The sequence below is a fragment of the Eublepharis macularius genome, chromosome 2 (assembly GCF_028583425.1).
Source record: "Eublepharis macularius isolate TG4126 chromosome 2, MPM_Emac_v1.0, whole genome shotgun sequence".
In the NCBI taxonomy this organism is placed as follows: Eukaryota; Metazoa; Chordata; class Lepidosauria; order Squamata; family Eublepharidae; genus Eublepharis; species Eublepharis macularius.
Window position 1 is genome coordinate 77,435,486 of NC_072791.1, and position 22,005 is coordinate 77,457,490.

General features: G+C 44.8%; 1 protein-coding gene across 2 annotated transcripts in view; it reads right to left on the reverse strand.

Annotated features, from left to right (window-relative positions):
- Positions 1-22,005, reverse strand: part of FUT8 (fucosyltransferase 8) — a 219,302-nt gene that overhangs the window by 161,054 nt on the left and 36,243 nt on the right. For both annotated transcript variants that reach the window (XM_054972298.1, XM_054972297.1), the window contains exon 2: positions 3,960-4,363. In XM_054972298.1, coding sequence (XP_054828273.1) covers positions 3,960-4,162 — 203 coding nt within the window. In that variant the 5' untranslated portion in view covers positions 4,163-4,363. The remainder of the gene's footprint in view (positions 1-3,959; positions 4,364-22,005) is intronic.

Here is a 22,005-nt window from a genome sequence, read left to right on the forward strand (position 1 = left end):
CCACAGAGCTCAATAATGCCTCCATAAAGTTAAGATGACCAAGACCAGAAAAAGCCACTCGGAACCAACACTCCAGCAGCACTGAACAAACTCTCCATCAAAGAGGCACATCAGTAGTTCTCTCTGCTATTTTGTTTTGTAAGTGACTGGAGAGTGGTCATTTTTTAGTTCTTTCAACTATTTTAGGATGTTTATCAGCTCAAATAATTTAGGATTATCTGAATGGATGCTTGGTCTCTGCAGTTACAGGTGAGGCCCTTCCTTTGCGGCCTGATCATGCCTTTAGTTTAGTTAGTCATACTCTGTTCACATTCAGGTTAGACTGCTGTAATGTGTTCTACATAGATATGTGAACTGAAGACACTTTAGAAATTTCAAATGGTACCGAACCCATCAGTAATACTGTTGACTGGAAAAAAAGATTTAGGGAATCTATATTGTCTACCAATTTGCTTTCAGGAACAATTTAAAGTGCTGTCTAATATATTTAAAGCCTTAAACTTTCTGGGGTCTTATACTTAAAAAAGGGCTTCTTGTTCTGAAATCAGCTTTCCCAGCAACTGAGATCCTCTACAGAAAAGGCCCTCCGTGTTTTGTGAGCCTCCCACCTATTGAAGTAAGTTGATTGGCCACTAAAGATGGAGCCTTTTTTGTTGGGTGTGACTGTGGAATTACTTTCTGCATAGCCAACTCACCTGGTAGCTTCCAAATGTTTTCCCCCCACCCTCAGGGCTGCTGTTGATTTCTTTTTTGGACCTTCCCTCCAGGTTTAATATTCCCCCTACATTTTAATAAAGCATGTTTAATTTCTACTCCTATGGTTCCATTAAAGTGTTATTTTAGATATATCAATGTTGATGTTTATTATTTCAGCCAATTTTTAATTTTTATTATGATTCGATATGCTTTATATACTTTATTTTTAATTATGTTAGAAGCCACTTTGGTAGTGAGTTTAGCTGAGAGGATATAGTATAAATATTTTAAAATAAGTAAGTTGTTGGGTATTAATATATTTAATTCTTAAATCCATCGATACTTAAATCCAAAGACTGAGGCCATGAATGGAGAAGACAGATATTTCTACAAAATTAAGAAGAGCACCAGGTAAGCAGAAAAACCTGAAATCTAAACAAAAAAACAAAAAAACAGTGGGGGTTGACCCTCTCCCCCCCAAAAGTAATAGAAGCAGCACCTGTAGATTTAAGAAATAAATGCTCTCTTAGTGGAGGTCATGACTGTGGCTAGGCAACCATGGTAGTATTACCAGCCTTCACGTCCTGGTTTCTGTCCAAAAAAAGCAGAGGGAGGGAACAGGGTCCTTTTCAGGACTGTTTTGGCCTTTGGGGAGGACTCACTGGGGCCTGGCCTACCATAACTACTTCCTACCACCTGATTTGCTTGATTCATTCCAGCCTAGCTGCTTACTATTGTAAAACAGCAGCCACCCCACAAAAGTCAATGTGTATAGTTATTAGAGTTTCAGACTAGGACAGTGATGGCGAATCTTTTTGAGCCCAAGTGCCCAAACTGCAACACAAAACCAACTTATTTATTTCAAAGTGCCAACACTGCAATTAAACCTGAATACTGAGGTTTTAGTTAAGAAAAAACAGCTCATACAGTTGTCCGAACTAATTAACATCTCTCTCTCACTCACTCACTCACTCACTCACTCACTCAGGAGCCATGAATAAAAATAAAGCAAGTGAAATCAAAGCAGCTTGCCCGCCGTTACACCAGCAGCCCGGCTTGCAAGCACTCTCTCTCTCTCTCTCTCTCTCTCTCTCACACACACACACACACACACACACTCAGGAGCCATGAATGAAAATAAAGCAAGTGAAATCAAAGCAGCTTGCCCTTCTTTAAACCAGCAGCCTGGCTTGCAGACAGTCAGGCAGTCTCTCACTCACTCGTCATGAATGAAAGTAAAGCAAGTTAAATCAAAGCAGTTTGCCCTTCTTTACACCAGCAGCCCGGCTTGCAAGTTCTCTCTCTCTCTCTCTCTCTCCACGAATTAAAGTAAAGCAAGTTAAATCAAAGCAGTTTGCCCTTCTTTACACCAGCAGCCCGGTTTGCAAGCTCTCTCTCTCACTCACTCACTCAGGAGCCACGGATGAAAGTAAAGCAAGTTAAATCAAAGCAGTTTGCCCTTCTTTACACCAGCAGCCCAGCTTGCAGTCAGTCAGTGTCTCTCTCTCACTCACTCACTCAGGAGTCATGAATGAAAGTAAAGCAAGTTAAGTCAAAACAGCTCACTCTCCTTTAGAAAGCCAGCCCCAGCAGCACAGCTGCTGCCTCCACTTCCTGTTGCTAAAGAGACGGGCAGCAGGAAGGCAGCGTTGAGGAAAAGAAATCAGGTGGGCAGGGCCAAAACCCATGTGATCTCTGCTCAGAGCTACCAGAACGCCGTTCCAGGCATTCCCCCTCCAAATGAGCCCTGGACCTAGAGATCCAGCGACTTGGCTCATGTGCCCACAGAGAGGGCTCTGCGTGCCAGCTGTGGCATGCGTGCCATAGGTTCGCCATCACTGGACTAGGATATGGTGACCCAAGGTTTGAATAACCACTCTGCAATGCTGCTCACGGGGTGAACTTTGGACAGTAACATACTCTCAGCTTAACCTACCTCACAAGCTTGTTGTGATAATAAAATGGTAGATGGTCCCCATGTGGAGAAAAGCATGGTATAAATGAAGTAAACAAATCATAAATATAGCTGAAGAAGGGGGGCTGACAGAAGGTTGGTGGGTAGGAAGGAGAGAACGAGGCAGAAAAAAGCAAGGATATGGGGGTTTCCAGGAGGTAAAGAGGAAATAGTGTGAAAAGTACAATACAGGGGGAAATGATGTGCCCCCTGCAAGTTCTTGTGGGTTCCCCACCACACAACTGGACCTGGCCAAGCCCAGTGGCCAGCAATGCAAAAATTTTCCCAGGGGGAGGCTGCCAGGGGAAGGGATGCATGGAAAGCTGAAGACAGGGAAGCAGATAATGGTAGGTTGGCTGATGGGTGGGAAGGAAAGAATAAACCAGGGGAAAGGGAGAAGATATGGGGTCTTTCAGGGAAGGAAAAGAGGAAATAGTGGGGGGGGGACGAGATTCCCCTCACAAATCATTGCAGGTCTCCTACTTGTTTACTCCAATTCCAGATCAGTTAGGATTCTACTAGAGGCCCAGAAAAGATAGAAGTGGAGACATAGTCAGCAAAAAAGGTTTAATTTCTTTCCTTTGTGTTCATTATGGTAGTTGGGTACAAGTTCATAAGAGGACATATTATCTCATGTCTAACTCATGTACGGCTCTTCTCATTTTTGAACTATCAGCTATATATTCAGCAGATAATAGAGAAACCAAGTTATCTCCACATGGAAAAGAATTATTTCCCTCCCCATCTGCGGAGATTGGGTTGGCTCAAGAACCTTCAGTACCATTTCCCAAGGCAATTTATAGTCAGTTTCTTATTTTAAAAAACCTGGCCAAGTACATAATGTGCCATAATAATCGAAGAAAATCTAACAGGAAACTACCAAAGTGCACCATTTCCTTTTCCTTCTATTTAGGTGAAATGAGGGGGGGGGGGATTTGGAAAATAAACCATGAATCCGAAACTGTTTCCAAGGAACAAGATTATACTGAAATAGTATAAACTATCCTCCTTTTTTGTCTAATCTTGCTGGATTTTACATTCCCTAGTTGGGATCCTTTCAACCCTTGAAGTTACAAGCAAACACTATGAGTCTACATAAAGACAGTACATATAGCACCATTATATTTCGACCATGAAAGAGTATATGCCAAAAAAGAAAAAATCCACCCCACCAGGCTATTTCAGAACCAACGGCAAGCAGCACTTATATATACCTCCAAGGCAGCACTTATATATACCTTATGGGAGTTAGCTGTTCAGGCTACTTATATAGACAAAGTATATTAAGAAAGAGATTTCAGGAGCCTACCTGAGAGATTCCGCCATTCGTCTTAAATCTTCATTTTGCTGTTTTAACCGTTCAAGTTTTGCAAGTATCTTTGACAGTTCTCGACTAGAGTGATCTGGATGTTCACTGTCTCGTACCAAATGTCCACCTATGTAAAACAGCAAGGTCCCCCAAGCAAAGAGGATGAGCATAATCCAACGCCAGGAACCAGTCCATGGCCGCATTTTCAAATGTTCAGTCCACTATCAAATAGTTTTTGTTCACCAAACAAACATTGTAACTCCTTGGTACAAAGATTCCTGTTTCTGCACCTTTGATCTACCACATTATATTTGTCACAGCATGTCTCCAACAGCAGTGCTTAAAAACAATGATAAGGATGAGTAATCCAAGTTCTAGCTTCATAGATGTTTTGTTTTTACAGCCTGTGGAAAAGAAAATGTAAGTTAAACATCATTTATAAGGTTAACAATATACTAAGAAACAACTAAAGTTGTTTGTATGCAAGAAAGTCAATTGACAGCACTGTAACTTTTCAGTAGCTCACACAGGAAAAACTTCCTACATCAACATTCACCTCTCTGTTAGACTTTAAGGTCTCATGCCCATCAATAAGGCAGCAAGATGCAGCTGCAGATAAGCATACAGAAAAAGATTTGTTTGTAAATCTAAAGGCCTACAAATGGTCCCAATGAGTGTTACCTTTCTGCCTTATCTGCCTTAATATTCAATATGTTAGCTGCCCTAATAATCAACTTGAAACACACTCAGGTTTGAATCCAAACAACTCCTTCACCATGTGAAACTTATACTCTGCTTGTAGAAGACATATTTTATACTTCACAGTAGAACAGTACACAAAAAGTAACTAAAAAAACAGAGATCTTTCCCCACTTGCTGACATATGACAACTGCTACTTGGTTATCTGCCAAGGGTAACTTACTTCAAATAAGATGGGCCACCTGGAACCAGCATGTTGCAATGTATGGCCAAACTGAACTGTCGTCTCTATCATATACATACATGGTAACTGTAGTCCCAATGGATTCATAACAGACTCAATTCCAAACAGTATGCACCTAGTTGCTGGGAATAACTTCAAGTGGGAGCTATTGATTTCAAAGCCTGCACATGGGTATCCCAGAAGCATCTAGCCAGTCGCTATTGGGAGCCACATGTTAGGGCCAAGCTAGAAGTGATGGCTTTCCTGGACTTGTATCTCTGTGTGCTGGAATTATTTTTAACTGATTTGTAATTTTTAACATAGAGCCGCAAGGCCCTTCTCCAAAATAGGCACAGAGTAGGGCTGCCCTAGATGCACAGACGTGCTAGGTGAGTTTTTAGACAGAGATCCATGGATTTTACACTCTGCTAAAACATAGAAGAAGCCTATACAGAATAAAACTTGAACAGCAGCAAATTCAAAAATTAGTAGATAATAAAATAATCTTATTTCCTGTTAGAAAACACTGTGATGAAGAATAACTTCCAGGTTTCTAGAAAAAACTAATATTAATTTAAGAGCTCAAAATCATTTGCTAGAATTTTATACGAGTAAGAAAGAAATGCAATTAAAACCATGGCTATATACTTTATTCTATTTGCCAAAGATATAGTTTCATTTGTATGTAGAAAATGCAAAATCAAAGTTCTGCCCCCCCTATGAAGTCACTAGCTTAACACATATTAATTTAAAAAAACTATCCTGGACTCATTGAATGGCCAGATTAAAATGTAAAACAATTCATTAGTACCCACATCCTTTTCCCCTGAGCACAAACTGTCATATTCAATTACTACCTTTCAGATTTTTTTCTCTAGAATATTATATATGTAATTCCAAAGTGGCCCCAATGTGAAGAAACTTAAATCTGTGGACTGGGGCCACTTGGCTACAAACCAAATGGTTCTGCAAAATTTAAATCTAAAACCTTGAAAAAATAAACTGGGTAGTTTAAATCCTCAAAAAATAAAAGGGCTTTCTACACAAACAAAAGGACTGTTTCAATGTTCCTGATGGAAAAACGGAAATTTGGGCAACACTAAAATAAAATTATGAACAATTTTCTCTTTTGAAATAATAAATAATTTGTAAGACAAGCTTTTACTCACTTGGTATATATAGTATGTTTTACATAAAAATCTTCAATCTAAAGCATTAGAAATAGTTAATTCCAGTGCTCCCTGTAGACATGGACATGATTTGAAACATACTGTTTAAACATGACTAATTTTGTCCAATTAGTAAGCTATAATGTGGAAGCACTGAATTGAAGAATTTAGTATCTTCAGAGCTGTAAAATTTAACACAATATCCAAATAGGCCACTATCCCAGTTATAACTATATAAAATTTTCTGTCCAAACATTTTTTACTATAAAATTTAAATTTTCTATTTTAACGTTTATTTTTCCCATACTAGATAGCAAAAACTAAAACACATGCTAATGTAGCATATATAGTAGTTTTCAGCTGTCACTTTAGTTCTAGTTGAATTTGCAACTTTGTTTGCAGAAAATAAGTCATTTGTACTTTAAATATCATAAATATGCCAAACACTACGATTTTCTATGCTAACTACATTATGAATTGTAGGTTTTAAGCTGCTAAATCAGTACGATACATATAGGCTTGACAAAGGCAACTATTGCACAATAGGATCTGAGTCCAGTGGCACTGTAGAGACAAACAAGATTTTCAGGATATGAGCTTTCAAGAGTCAGAGCTCCCTTCTTCAGTTACCGGAAGAGCAGTTCAATGAGAGTAATAAGAAATAAGACTAAATTTATCAGCACTTCACTCTGGTAGAAGTCTTTTGACCTAAATGTTATTTGTTCCTCCATTAGCAAGATCAGGAAGAATATTCTCTAGAATTCAATGTTTCTGTAAATTTGCTTGTATAAAAAGGCCAGGGTGTATTGCCTTATCATCAACAATTGCCTGCCCATAGTATTTTTTTAGAAACAAAAATTACCTGATCTTAAATACAGTGAATGGTTAAGCCACACTATTTACATTATAAAATGAGCAAAATGATGCACATCTAAATCCTCAGAAGAATTTGGAGGTGGGGGGAAAGCCAGTTAAAGCTGAAAGCCTTCCAAGTACAGCTGATACTGGGAGAACAGATGCTCTAACCATTTCACGTAACAGAAATCACTTTGTAGTGCCCCATCTTGGCCACTTGGGGCCACTGTGATACCACACATTCACCCAGTTATGCGTGCATGTGCATACTTGTGTTTTTGTGTCTGTGTGTGTACTCGCCCCTTCCTTCATCCTTAAGATGATTCCATATGCTTGTTTATTCTAAGCCTCCATACCACAGAATTGCTTTAGAATAAAATACCAGCATGTAACCAGAATCTCTGCTCTAGACACAGTGACTTACCAGTATCTATTTTCTACTCTAAATATACTTACCCTGCCCTTTTACTTTTGATACAACTCAAGCAGTTGGTTCTGATCTTAGAAGTCCGAAATGGTTCGGGCACTAGATATTAGAAAACTACTTCTTCATATTTATTTGCATGATATCAGCACAATACCATCATGCCCCTTAGAGTGAGACACAAACAGCAAGGGTGAATAGAGTGGTGCTGTCTGTAGCTGTAATTTGATTTTGGAACTTCTTGTCCCAGAAACGTATCCGGACTGAATTTATGGACACATTCCAGGTAGGGTAAAGGTAGTCCCCTGTGCAAGCACCGAATCATTACTGACCCATGCGGGGGACATTGCATCACGACGTTTTCTTGTCAGACTTTTTGTTACGGGGTGGTTTGCCATTGCCTTCCCCAGTCAGTTTGGTGTAACGGTTAAGAGCACGGGAATCTAATCTGGAAAACCGGTTTTGATTCCTCACTCCTCCACTTGAAGCCAGCTGGGTGACCTTGGGTCAGTCACAGCTTCTAGCTCTCTCAGCCCCACCCACCTCACAGGGTGTTTTGTTGGTATAAAAATGGCATACTTTGTAAACCGCTTTGAGTGGGTGTTAAGCCATCCTGAAGGGCAATATATAAATCAATTGTTGTTATCATCATCATCTACACTTTACCCCCAGGAAACTGGGTACTCATTTTACCAACCTGAGAAGGATGGAAGGCTGAATCAACCTTGAACCAGCTACCTGAACCCAGCTTCTACCAGGATCGAACTCGGGTCATGAGCAGAGCTTGGGTTGTAGTACTGTAGCTTACCACTCTGCATCAATGGTCAAACTGCTCTCCTGATTTGATAAGAAACTCATTGGGTTGCTATGGACAAGTACTATCTATCATCCTGACCTACCATACATAGACATAGATCCCCCTGTAATTTCCATCTGCTGCAGAGTGACTCCTCTTTGCATCCTCTGTGCCAAATCCCCCCCCCTCAAAAAAACAGCACGGGGAATTAGATATCTGCTGTGAGAAGTGGAAATCTACAAAAATCATCCCCCTTTCCACCTGCAGAAATCCTCCAGTGGGTCCAAGCCAGGGCTCATGAAAGACTCATATGCGGCTTATGAGTTCTGTTTAAGAAGAAGAAAACATTGCTCTATTCAGAAAAGCATGGAAACACTGCAGATCAAACATATACCATCAAGCTTCATCACTGTATCCACTTTAATGCAAATAAATCTATATAAAATATGTCAATAACTCCTTCCATTTAGTTATTGGTTGTACTGACTTTGTCATTGGTATGCACCAAATCATTTGAGAATGACTATGTATATACTTTACTGCCACACAGAACAATTAAATTTGGCACAACCCACTAGAAGATATATTTTAACTTCTCATTTGAACACTCAGGGGAAGATATTTATCTCATTTCTCCATTAGTTACTGATTAGTAACCAAGTTCAATTCAAAGTAATGGCATTGGACTCATATACCCACAGGACCACCTCTCCTGCACTGTTCCACCGTGATAGCTTCACTCATCTGAGTAAAGCCTTCTGAAGGTACCATCCAACAAAAATCAGCAACTGCCTGTAAGTTTGCATTCTTGGTGGTGGCTTTTACCTTGTGGAAGGCCCCCCCTCCCCGATCAGGAATGTACACAACAATATTTAGGAAGAGATCTGAAGGGATTAGAACCACAGCAGAATGGAACAGTTCTGAAGGGCACCTTTATAATGGAACAGAATTGTAGTCTACTACAATGATTATTCTAGGTATTATCCCACTTTTATCCCATTGTCTTATGCCTTTGTAATTCCATTTATTACACTGTTTATAGTATACCCTTGCCTTAAGCAGTTTGCTGTTGGCATTGCCTAATTCTGTAAACATAGTTCTACTGCATTATTCATGCATGTTATGTTCTAAGAGCATGGGGTTTTTTTACTCTGTAATCTACCTTGAGTCTCAGTGAGAAGGCTGGGTGATAAATAAAGTAAATAAATAAGATACAATACTCAGCAAACCAAGTCAGGTATAGGACACAGCATTGGCCTTTAAGAATTTTGTGGTCACTTCAAATGCTAAGATCAGGCTTGAATTAAAAAGAGACAGCATTTTAATCTCTGTTAAACATTTGAAAGTATTAGTCTAAGTCACCCAGAAGAGACTTCAAAAAGTTTAGGAAATGGGACACCTTTTTTCCTTGAAATCCAGGATACAAATGTGACTATGAAAAACAGCACGCCCAAGCACAGTTGAACTCCAGAAGTTCTACTTTCTCATACTTGAGCTTGCCTCAAATTCAAATGAGAGAGGAGAAAAGAGCTGGCACATAGCAACCTTGACTGGAAAAAGGGGCATAGAGTTATGCCCACTGGAGATAAAGAATAGATGACAAAAAGAGAACAAGCAAGGAAGACAGTATAAATACACATTAGGGGTGGGCACGAACCACAAAAAAAACCCGAACTGTGCAGTTCGTGGTTCGTGCATTTTCATGAACCACAAACGTACCCAAACTGGTGCAAGTTCACGAACTGGTTTGTGGTTCGTAGTTCCCGGGGTTTAAATGCCCCTTTCTGTGCTGCTTAGCAGTGGCACAGAAAGGGGCATTTAAACCCGCGCATCAGCTGCTTGTTGTGGAGATCCCCGACAAACAGCTGATCATTTAAACAGTGGGGCAAGGCTGGCCATCCAGGAGTTCCCAGCTGGCCTGCCAAGCCCCACCTGCAGTTTAAATGGCCATTTCCCCACCGCTCAGGGAAATGGCCATTTAAACTGCAGGTGGGGCTTGGCTGGCTGGTCAGGAGTTCCCGGCCAGGCAGCCAAGCCCCGCTGTTTAAATGATCAGCTGCTTGTCAGGGATCTCCCAAACATGCAGCTGATCATTTAAACAGCGGGGCTTGGCTGGCCAACCAGGAGTTCCCAGCTGGCCTGCCAAGCCCCACTGTTTAAATGATCAGCTGCTTGTCAGGGATTTCCCCTTAATCTAGCCATGAGTTTTAATTACTTCAAAATGGGATAATTTGGATAAAATCTGTGCGGAGGAACAAGATCCTTTTCAAGGTATAAATTTATATCATCAAAAAAATTGTCATTTTTTTTACTTTATTTTTTAAAAAAAATATATGACAATACCAAACCAGCACCAGTGTATATACAAACTTCTCCTTTGTACACATTAACTTAAAACATAACCATACAAAACCCAAAATATAACTATTCCTAAAGAGTTCCATACATTTAGAAATTCAGTAGCTCTTGACAATGAATGTTAGAAGAAACAATTTTTTTCCTGCAAAAATTGCACAATAGGAAACCAAATTGCTTCAAAAAATTTTCAATAAGCTTCCAAACTCTGAACGCCTATAGAGCAATCCACTTTACCCAATATAAAATGGTTCCAGATGGAATTGTACCAATTTTGTAGTGAGGGCCCTTTCTTATTTCCCCATTTCTTGGCAATCTCTATCCTAGCAATTGGTAACAACGTTGTTATTGTAACCAGTTTGTTTTTATCTACTTGTCTTAACAAATCTATTTCTAGAAAAATATTTTCTGGATTTCTTGGAATCTGTTGGCCCACTATACTTCCTATTATATCATTAAAATTTGATTGGAATCTGAATTAGGAGATATTTTCCAGAAATCATTTAATTTTGTCTTCAGTGGTATGAAATCATGAGAAAAGTTGGATTATACTGTTACATAGTGAAATGATCCACCTCAATAGTTTGGAAGCTAGCATCAGATATTAGTTGCCAGCACTGCAAGGATTTTCCCTGTTCCTTGGTACCAATACTGCTATTTCCATGAAATTATGGCTTGCTACAGCATTTACTAAAAAAGCATAACGAATTACTTGATAAGGAAGCAGGTGGGCTCCCTGCATTCCACCATGGAAATAATGAATATAATACTTCATGCAGAGATTCATAGACTCAGTACTCTAATTTATACAGCCTTCCTTGCTTTTTAAGAGGCAGGAAAATGTAAGTCAGACTGTCATATATAGGACTCCCCATACACAGAACATTCAGTTATATGCTCACTTCTCCCAAGGAACTGCTGGCCTTACAAGTGTCTGAATTAAACCTAGGATATCAAACATTTAAGATTTTCCAGAGGAAAAAAAATCTGAATTCTTGGGGGAAACTGAAAAGGCCTATAAATATTTATTTTATTTAAAATATTTGCATGCCGCCTTTCTTCACAAGCAGGGTCCTCCCTGGCAGCAATACTTAAAAAGTTTTTTTAATTAAAATTTCTTTGAACCCTAGAAGTTTTAGACAAGGTTTGACTTACTTGAGACAGTTTCTAAGAACCAGGTAGTATGAAGACTTTTTAAATGAAAAACTATAGTATTAGGTAATGCTAGCCAGGCTTGTCAAATGCCTGCTTATGGTGAGCAATCTGCTGACAACTTAGTTCAATGCCCACTGGCACCTTGAGCATCAGTGGGAGAAACTGGAAAGGGAAAAGGGGGGGAGGACATGTCCCAGTATTGTTCCCAGTTTAAACTGGAAGTGACTAGGGATGCTCCCACATTTCTTGAAGACTCTATGGTAAAACCATAACGTTTTTGAGAAATATCACTATGACCACGGGCACATGGGTGAAGCCAGCAATTTGCCAGTGACATGAGCACATTGCGGAGCTGTCACAACACTGCAGGTGAGCTCCCCCCACCCCCGCAGCAGTTATCTTCCACTGGTTGATAGGGGGACCTGGCAAACCTCTGTGTGTAGATATATATTTTCCAGAAGATTATGATCTGTGCATGTAGACACTCCATATGGGAGATTATAGAGAAAAACACTACAGAAAACCACAATTATCGCAGGTAAACAACTCTGTTTTCCTCCATAGGTCCCTACAGGGAATGCAGAATAGATAAGTACCTGTGACAAGCAGGTACTTTAGCAGGCAGCTACAGGCCCTGCAATTGCTTCCCAAGGGGAGGCATGGACTGGCACAAAATGGCCTCCAAGGATTGCTGCGGGTTTTCTTCTAGCTCCCTAGCAACTCATTCACCAGTTGATGGCTTCCTCCAATTTTAAATGTGTTTCAAGTATTTCTAACTTACGTTTCTCCCAAAGCAGGACTCAAAGTTGTATACAGAGTGAATAAAAATCAATGATTTTTTTAAATCAACAAAATCAGATTTTTTTATTTAAATCAGATTTTTTAAATAAAATGTTTTAAGGAAAAATCTATCTAAAGATAAGTTTTTATTTATGATACATTAGTCCAAATGTTATCATCATGAAACAAGGATTAGTTTTTAATTATGTAGTATGAGTCTGTATATTCATGCAATGTTTAAATTTTTTGGTAAACAAATTCTATTAATCCATTCACAATGTCATGTTCTTCCAGAGGTTTCTGTAGGCTTATTGGGCAATTTTTCTATCTAGAAGATATTATCACAGATGCTTAGTTTTACAGTTCTCAAAACTGAATTTGTGTCTGCAGAGATCACGTCTCTTCTTCACAGCAAAAAGGTTATAAAATAAACATACACAGTTGAGAAAAAGACCTTAATCCCATTGTTCCTTTGCAAATCTTTGTACACAGAACCAACCCCATACCTCTTAAATCCTAAGTTTCAAAAGATTCAATCAATAGAAGGTCGTTTGGAGTCGAACAGATCTGCACAAGAAGCTAAGTGTGAGGAGTCTTTATGTAGAAAAGAATGAGTATGTAGAAAACCATGATTTAAATCTAGTCTTACTGACTGGTGATTTAAATTGTGATTTAAATCGATTCGATTGAAGTCAAATCCACCCTGTGTAAAGATCTAAAATCATAGGCCCACAATCAAAACATACCATGGAGGGGACAGAGACGCATCAGCTGCAGAGAGCTGCTGCAGCATAGTGGTTAAGTGGCTGCGCTATGATTCAGCACTCTGCTAGTCGACTCCCATTGTTGCCATGAATTCTACAGGTGGCCTTGGGTAAGCCACTCCTCTCAGCCCCAGCTCCCCAGCTGTTTTGTGGGAAAATGGGCCCTTACATATACAGACTGAAATTCTTACAGAATCCAAGAACAATGCAAAAAAAATCCCATATGAATGGGTGCATCTTTTCTAGAATTTCTGCACTAGTGGAAGGTACTCTTACATATAAGGAACCAGAGAAATATTGTTTTAATCGTACAGTTTTAATTCTTGGGATTTATTTATTTATATATTTTATTTTTATTTTTTATTTTTTATTTTGGTATTGGTCTCTGCACCTGTATGTAATAAGGGTGTTTTTTTTTCCTTTCAGCTTTTTGGTTACCCTGTTCTTTGGGGGTTGAAGTTTCTCCCTCTCCCATCCTCTCTTTCTTTTCTTCTTACAGTTGCTCCTTACAGCAGATATTTCACTAAGGTTCTCCTTTTCCATATAATTTTCTACCTCCTTAAACGCCACCCAAGGACTAAAAAGTCTACAACTGGGGGTGTGCACCCCAAAAATATATCCAGGAAATCCAGATCCAGGTTTCACAGATCCTAAACAAATCCAGAAAAGATTCTCTGATCCAATTTGAACAGATCGGAGAATCTCGGATTTATTCGGCCATTATCCCTTATGGAAAACCTATCATGGGGCTATCCAGTGGATTTGGGAAGGAGGGATTTTTCAAACAAATTTGCTGGGAACCTATGGGGGACTTATTTCCAAGAACACTCTCAGGCAAAACACATAGCGGCAAGGCTGCCACTGGCAAGTGGCACACTCCCAATGCAATCGCAGCCCAGAGAAAGTGCAATAGAACCAAACTGTCATCCTCCCCAAAAGCCCCCTGAACATGCTGCCCAGACACTCTCCATTGTTTCCTATGATGAGAAAGTATTCAAGTTGGTTTTCAGGGCAGAAACATACAGGGGCAAGGCCACCACTGTCCAGAGGCACACTTCCAAATGCAAGCTCAACTCAGAGAAAGCCCAACAGAACCAAACTGAAGCAAGGGAATGGAGCCCCTCAGAACCAAAGTGAAGCAGGGGGACCATCATCACACCAGAGAATCATTACACCCCCAAAACCAGACTGAAGCAAGGGACACTGTTGCAACTTAGCCCAACAGAAACAGTGTCATTCACAGCACCCTGGCAAAACCCAAGGCCAGTAGGGGAACACTACAGAACAGAACCAAGTACGTACCCAGGAACAAACACAAGACAATGGCAAGCAAACATAATTGTTATAGCTTAGTATAAAATGGATCCCATCTGGCCTCAGAATGAAATTGAGAGGGAGGGATAATTTTGGGAAACTCAAGTTTTCCTCTGCCTACAATACCACTCTCACACTCAGAGAAGCCTCGAGCTGCAAGCTGCAGCAGTCCTCACTCTCTGAGAGACATGACATGAGGACAGCCTGCTGCTCCAACCACTTGAGCATGGGATGGGTGGAGTTCCAGCAAGTGATGTCACCAGTCAGGCAATGCTCTGGCATTCCTGTCCTGACCTGCTTCTGATGCAGTTAGTAAGTTGATTCCATGCCACCCAAGAAGGGACCTGTGAGGTGCTGGTATCTCTGTGGAGGAAATGCTGAACTCATGAGCTGCAGCATACTGTGAAGATTCCTCAGAAGAATCCAGACCCTGTGCATCCTTCAACACAAGGTGAAATATATGGGCCATGCAGTAAATGCACACAGCCTAGTTAAATATGTCACTATGGATAGCCTATATATCTATTTGACTAGAACATACCTAAACCTTTCTTTATTCTTCCCACACAAGCCTGTTAAAGGAGAAAAAACTGTTGGTTCCTTGTGACAGACTGCACTTGAAAGCAGGCTTTCTAAGTGCAGCAATCAGGGAGCAGGGACTGAAAGTGCAGCAGTCTTGCTTGGAATACAAAACTTGATTGACAAGCTGCTACTTCCTCTCTGATTGGTCAGTTAGAACCCAGCTGAAGAGCTAACCATTCGTGTCTAACAAGATTGTTCAGAGAGAGAGTTTGCGAGTGAGTCTGATAGGGATGGTCAGACAGGTTCGCCTCTGGAAAGAAGGGAGAAGAAACTTTGGCCTTAACTGTATCACTGTCCTGAAGGAGAATTCTATTTAAGAATTCTTAGTATAAGTGTCAGCAAAAGCTGAAGCCTGCTTGACACAGACACCATAGAACTGCGAGTGTGTTTTGGCAAGAATGACTGGGTAGTAGGGTAGACTCCCTTTCAAGCCAAAAGAAGAAGGATTATATCTTCTTAGCAGAAGAAGATTAATTTCTGCCCAGTTTCTAATGGGAGTTTGGCTCTGTTGTGAAGGGGAAATCGTTTTAAACTAACTTCATGAAACACGAGCTGTCATAAGAAATTCTGTCAAGAAACACTGTTGCTGTAAGTAAAGTATTAAGTAAAACACCTCTCACTACTGAGAACCAAGAAAATAAGAAACTAAGCTTCAATACACTCAAAGTATATTCCGAACTACCCACAAAATTTTACCTCAGCACATTCATTAACTGACTACACTTATTCAATCCCTAGCTGTTAAACAAAGGAAGAGGGCTCCTGTTTCTCCCCATCAAGTTCCTGGACTGGGCTAAAAAGCCAAAATTATATCTGGCTGTCAGAATGGAACAAACAGACTTTCAAACCGCAAAGATTAATACGTTACTTGAGGCTGCTCAACAAAAGCAGGCAAGCTGAATTTTAGCGGGAAAATCTGCCTCACAGTGGGGGAGTGAAAGGGGGTGTTCCGTCATATCCCTATAAGCTAAAAATTAGTTTTTCCTTGTTTGTTCACAAGACCTACAACTAGCCTACATTTAAAAGCCTTTTGAAAGTTCACCTCTGGACTAGACATGGGCACGAACCAAAAAAATTTAACGAACTGGTGGTTCGTGGTTTGGTGCCGACGACAAACCCGAACCAGCAAACCGCAACGAACTTTTCCCATCACCGAACTGGTTCGAGGTCCGTGGTTCGTGGGCATCAGAATGGCCCCCGTTGCACTTAGAGAGCCCATATTCACGGGGAGTGTTTACCCAGCACCCAAGTTTAGTCAAGATTGCAAGAGGGATCTTGGAGTTATACCCTCTCCAATCCGAGGCCCCCTGGAAAGACTCCACTTGATACAATCAGAGCCACCAGTTGACGTTGGTCCAGTGTACAAGGGGTGTACTCAAAGGCGGGTCGCCTCCCCTCTAGGAGATGGGGGGGTCTGGACGCTCGCCAGCGACACCCCCCATGTGCCCACCCACCAGGCCTCAGAGGAGCACACTCTTATTCCCAGCGCAGGCCGGAAGGTGGGTGGCGACGATCGCTGCCGGGCCTGGTGGGCACGGGGAGGCATGGGGTCTTAGAAGTGGAAAGATCCCCCAGCAACCACGGGGCCTCATCCAAGGGTCCCATTGAGGGACATCCACCCTGAAAGAGTGCGCAAACTGCTGTGGCAGAGGTTTGTCCACTCCCCCTGTATCACAGTGGAGGCTGTCGGCAACAACACTCACCTTCCTACCTTCAGGGAAAGGACGTGGCTAGTTGTGTCATTACCCATTCACCCCTTCCCGGAGGGGACAGCCGCTGCTGTTGACAGGGGACACCATGTTGTACAATTTGATGTGCAACAGCAGCGGAGCTGCCCCTCATGGCTAAAACCACCACTGGCAGACATCACCCACCTTCCTGCCTTCAGGGAAAGGACATGACTAGTCGTGGGACCCATTCCCCCCCATGCACAGAGTGGACAGCAGGTGCACATGGATAAGGGTGCACCCTGCCGCACAACTATACGTGCAACAGCTCCTGAGCTGCCCCTCATGGCCAAAACCACCACTGGCAGACATTAACCACCTTCCTGCCTTCAGGCAAAGGATGTGACTGGTTGTGGGACCCATTCTCCCCATGCACAGAGAGGACAGCAGGTGCACATGGATAGGGGTGCACCGTGCAGCTCAAACCTGTCAAGCTCAGCAAAAGCTTCTGAGCTGCCCCTTGGGGTCCAAAGCGGCGGCAGCAGACAGCACCCACCTTCCAGCCTTTGTGGAAAGGGTGGGAGGGACCCATTCCCCCTGTTCAGAGTGGACAGCAGGTGCCATGGAAGGGGGGCTACCGTGCGGTGCCACTCTAACATCAGCAGCAGCAACAGAGCTGTTCCTCTTGAGCAAAAGCAGCATCCGCTGGCAGCACCACACCTTCCTGCCTTCGCGGAAAGGACAAGATGGGAAAGACAGGAGAGGTTGGGAGGCATCTGAGCAGATCCATAGAGGGAGAGGTTGAAAGAGGGACCATCAGGGAAATGTCAGGGAGACAGGGACAAAGGATTGCTGCCGGCTATATCGCCGAGCATGACCGGGAAGACCCCTTAGTCGGCGAGCCATGAGCCGAGAAAGCCACTGAGTTGCGGAGCAGCAACGTGCGACGACATCACCCCACCTTCCTGCCCTCGCGGAAAGGACGGGAATGGACAGGACCGGGGAGGTCGTTGGGAGGGGTCGGAGCAGTCCCAGAGAGGGTGAGGTGCAAAAAGGGACTACTGTGAAGTCGGAAGATTCCAACACTTGCGAGGCCTCCTCCGAGGATCCCACTGAGGTACCCTGTGGTGGCAGCCAACATCACCCACCTTCCTGCCCTTGCAGAAAGGATTGGAATGGACAGGACGGGGGAGGTCATTGGGAGGGGTCAAAGCAGTCCCAGAGAAGGCAAGGTGTGAAGAGGGACTGGGAGCTTGACAGGGAGTGGAGGACCAAGAGGCCTCAAACACCCACCGTGTCGGATTGCGCAGGCTGCTGTGGCAGAGGCTTATCCGCCCCTCCTGTGCCGCAGTGTGGGCTGTCACCAACATCACTCACCTTCCCGCCTTCATGGACAGGAGATGAATTGAGGGACCCATTCCCACTATGCTCAGAGGGTCCAGCAAGAGCCTAGGATAGTGGGCTCCGCGCTTGCAACCAGACGTGCTGCAGCTCCGGAGCTGCCCTACGTGTCCAAAAACCAGTGTCAGAAAACACCCACCTTCCTGCTTTCACAGAAAGGCCGGGATGGGCAGGACAAGTTGTGGGGAAGAGACGTTTGGGCACCATCCGGAGAGGGAGAGGTTGAAAGAGGGAACGGGCACTTGTCTGGAAGAGGAGGGCAAAGGGTTACTAGCCATGGAAGCAGCCCCGAGAACTGAGGGAGGCTTGAGCACGCTGTGGACAAGCTGGACCGGCTACAACCCCAGGGTGGCTCAGAGCCCAGGTAGGTCCAGGTCCACGGGAGAGTGCCCCAGTAGGTTGAGGTTCACCTTAATGAACGTCAACATGTCCACCAGGTCCGGGTGCAGACTTGCGTGGCGGGGACGGAGGAGGTCTCCCAGGTGGAAGAACACCCGCTCGCTCTGCACGCTGGTGGGAGGGCAGGACAGGATGTTTGTTGCCACCATGGACACATCCGGCCATTGGGCAGATTTCCTCACCCAATACTCCAACGGTTTGGCATGGGGGGGCTCAGTGGGCTCAGCAAGGTACTCGTGCACCATGGCCCCCGCCAAGTCCACCACTGAGAGGGATGCACCCACCGTGCAGCAGCCAACCACGCAGCCCACCGACGATGCCCAGAGATCGAATGGAGCCGTTGGGGTGGTTCTTCCCTGGCGTGGCTCTCTTCCCACCTCCTCCCCCTCCCCTCCCCCTCCCACACCGCCTACCCCTTGCCTCTGCCCAGTTCCTTCTGTCCTGCCTTCTCTCTCTGGAAATGGAGCACTGCTGTGCGCAGCTCCTTTTTCCAGCGCTGCATGTGACCCGCCTGTGTGCCGATGCTGCCCTTGATACAGGGGTCACAGAGAGAGGCCAGTTGGTATGGCACCTCGCGGCGTATAGGATGCAAGTGCTCAGCCATGCAGGCCTGGATCCTCCGGACAAAGTCGCGGACCCTGGGGAGCAACTCTTGCTCGTGCTAGAGCTCCTGGGTCAGAAACTGGTCGAGGCCGTGGATCAGAGGGATGTCCTGACCCAGGCTGGCCTGGTAGGAGCACAAGAGCTCAGTGGCATCCATGAAGGGTTTCAGTATCCAGGACATATGGGCAAGGACTCTCCATTCCATGGAACTGAGGCTCAACTTCTCTCCCCTCCTCAGCACATCTGAAGAGGACAGGATGTCTTGCAATGGGCCCTTCTGCTCCACTAGACACCTTTTTACGGCTGCCAGATCTTGGCCTGGGGCAGCAGAGGTCCTCTGGTTGCCACCAGTGGGCAGTGATGGCAAGGTACCCATGATGGCAGCCGCTCCACAGGTCAGCCGTGAAGTGGACTGTTCTGCCTTGGGTGGCCAACAGCTCTCTGCGCACCATGTCTTGCACTGACTCATAGAGGGCAGGCACGACACGACGCCCAACGGTGCACCGTGACAGCATAGAGAACCATGGGGCAAAGTGCTGGAGCAGCAGTTGGAAGCCCACGCCCTCCACGACTGATAGGGGGAAGACTTGCAGGGCAATCGTCTGCGCCACCACACGAACGAACGCCTCCTGAGCCCTTGACTTCACTCTTCAGCAGCAGCACCCCCGACCCTGATGGAACAACCTCCCACAGGGTGGCCTGCCTGACCCTTCCGCTCCCACCAGCCGCACCCTCGAGGCAAGACTTCTTGCTCGAGGTGCATTCCGGAGACCCTCCCATCGATCCTGGATCAGACGAGCTGGTGGCCCTCTATCTCCCTCTGACGGATGTTTCGCTGCCCAAGGACGGAGACTACAGGCTCAGGTGGTGCCTCACCAGGTCCATAGTCAGGGTTGTCGATGAAAGGTGCTTCGGGTCATTGCCCTTGTGCACCAGGCCATCACACACACAGCACCGCATCACATGGGGGTCAGTCGGAAGGGCCCAAAAGTGCATCCATACATTGAGGTTGAACCGTGGCCCACTAACGGTTCCAGGGGAGGGAGGACAAAGGGTTACTGGCTGTTCCACGGAGCTGGCAACGGAAGATGGAGTGATGGGTGGACTGCAGGCAGGGACAGCAGCACCAGTAGTTTGGGATGGGGACAGGCTGGATGTTTCCTCTAACCCCAACCATTCCTCCAAGGATCCCTCAGCCTCCTCCTCCTCAAACATTTTCAAGAATTCCTCTTCCGCTGGCGGCAAAAGCTCTTCAGACTCCTCCACAGCCACAACAGGTGATTTTTGGGGGGAGCGGGAGTCTCTGCTGCTCCAGAGCCCTGCACAGCACTGCTTCCCGTGGTGCAACCGGGACAATCTCTGCACTTCCCCCCACGACCATTCTTGTCTACCACACGAAGCCTCATAGTGCCAGTAAACAAGAATTGAGGAGAAGCGATGACACTGTCAGCCCTCAGCCGAGGTGCCCACTGAGCTTGGCCCCAGGGCCTGGCAGCAGCCCTGACACCAGAGGGAGAGAGGGACTAGAACCCTGGCCCACCACTCCCACAGACCTGACCCGATCAGGCACTGATCAATAATAACCACTGTGAGCCCTCAGCCGAGGTGCCCACTGAGCTTGGCCCCAGGTCCTGACAGCAGCCCTGGCACCAGAGGGAGGAAGGGACTAGAGTCCTAGCCCACCACTCCGACAGACCTGACCTGATCAGGCACTAATAATACTGTGTGGGCCCTCAGCCGGGGTGACCACTGAGCTTGGCCCCAGGGCCTGGCAGCAGCCCTGGCACCAGAGGGAGGAAGGGACTAGAGCCCTAGCCCACCACTCCCACAGACCTGACCCGATCAGGCACTGATCAATAATAACCAATGTGAGCCCTCAGCCGAGGTGCCCCCTGAGCTTGGCCCCGGGCCTGGCAGCAGCCCTGGCACCAGAAGGAGGGAGGGACTAGAGCCCTAGCCCACCACTCCCACAGACCTGACCCAATCAGGCACTGATCCATAATTAATGTGAGCCCTCAGCCGAGGTGCCCACTGAGCTTGGCCCCAGGGCCTGGCAGCAGCCCTGGAATCAGAGAAGATAGATACCTATCCCCAAAATCCAAGCTCAATTAAACTCTCTCTGTCTCTCTCCCCAAAGGCTAGCAAGTAGCAAGCAACAGCTCTGTCACACTCCACTGCTCACTGAAAGTGAAACCCAGCCTTGGAGCTCAGTGCTTTTTATAAGCTGAGGTCCCATTGAGCAATGCAGGAGGTCTGTGGTTGGCCGTCAGAGCTGCCTGTTAGGATTTGCAGGGATGAGATTGGAGTGCCCATGGCTACAGAACACCCACTCCCCCCTCCCTCCCCCGGGTGTCTTCTCCCAGGTTGTAACCACTTTGCAGCTCCATGGTTGGAAGGAACACCTGCCAATCAAGGTAAGCGGGGCTTCCATTCGCGTTTCCAGGGCGACAGAAGGAGTGCAGACAGAGTTCAGGCATTCCCCCAGCTCTATTTCCAAGGGAACTGATTGATGGTGCTTGACTGTCTGGCTTCACGAACTGCAGAAGAATGCATCGAACTGCGCCTCTAATGAATGCTGGTTCGTTGGCCGTGGATGATCACGAACTGCCGGATCGTGAACGGACAATTGGGCGGTTCGTGGGTTTTTTTTGGTTCGTAATGCAGTTCGTGCCCATGTCTACTCTGAACTACCCAACAGCAGCACTCCAAAACCTCACTAGTGAAAAAAACAAAAATAACAGTAACAGCAAAGAACAGTGTCATCACAATATCTGCTGGAGAAGTTCGAACAGGCTGCTCTTAAGTTCAGTTACTTTCCCTGGTAATTTGCCTTGTAAAAGGTGACTACTGAATGCTCAT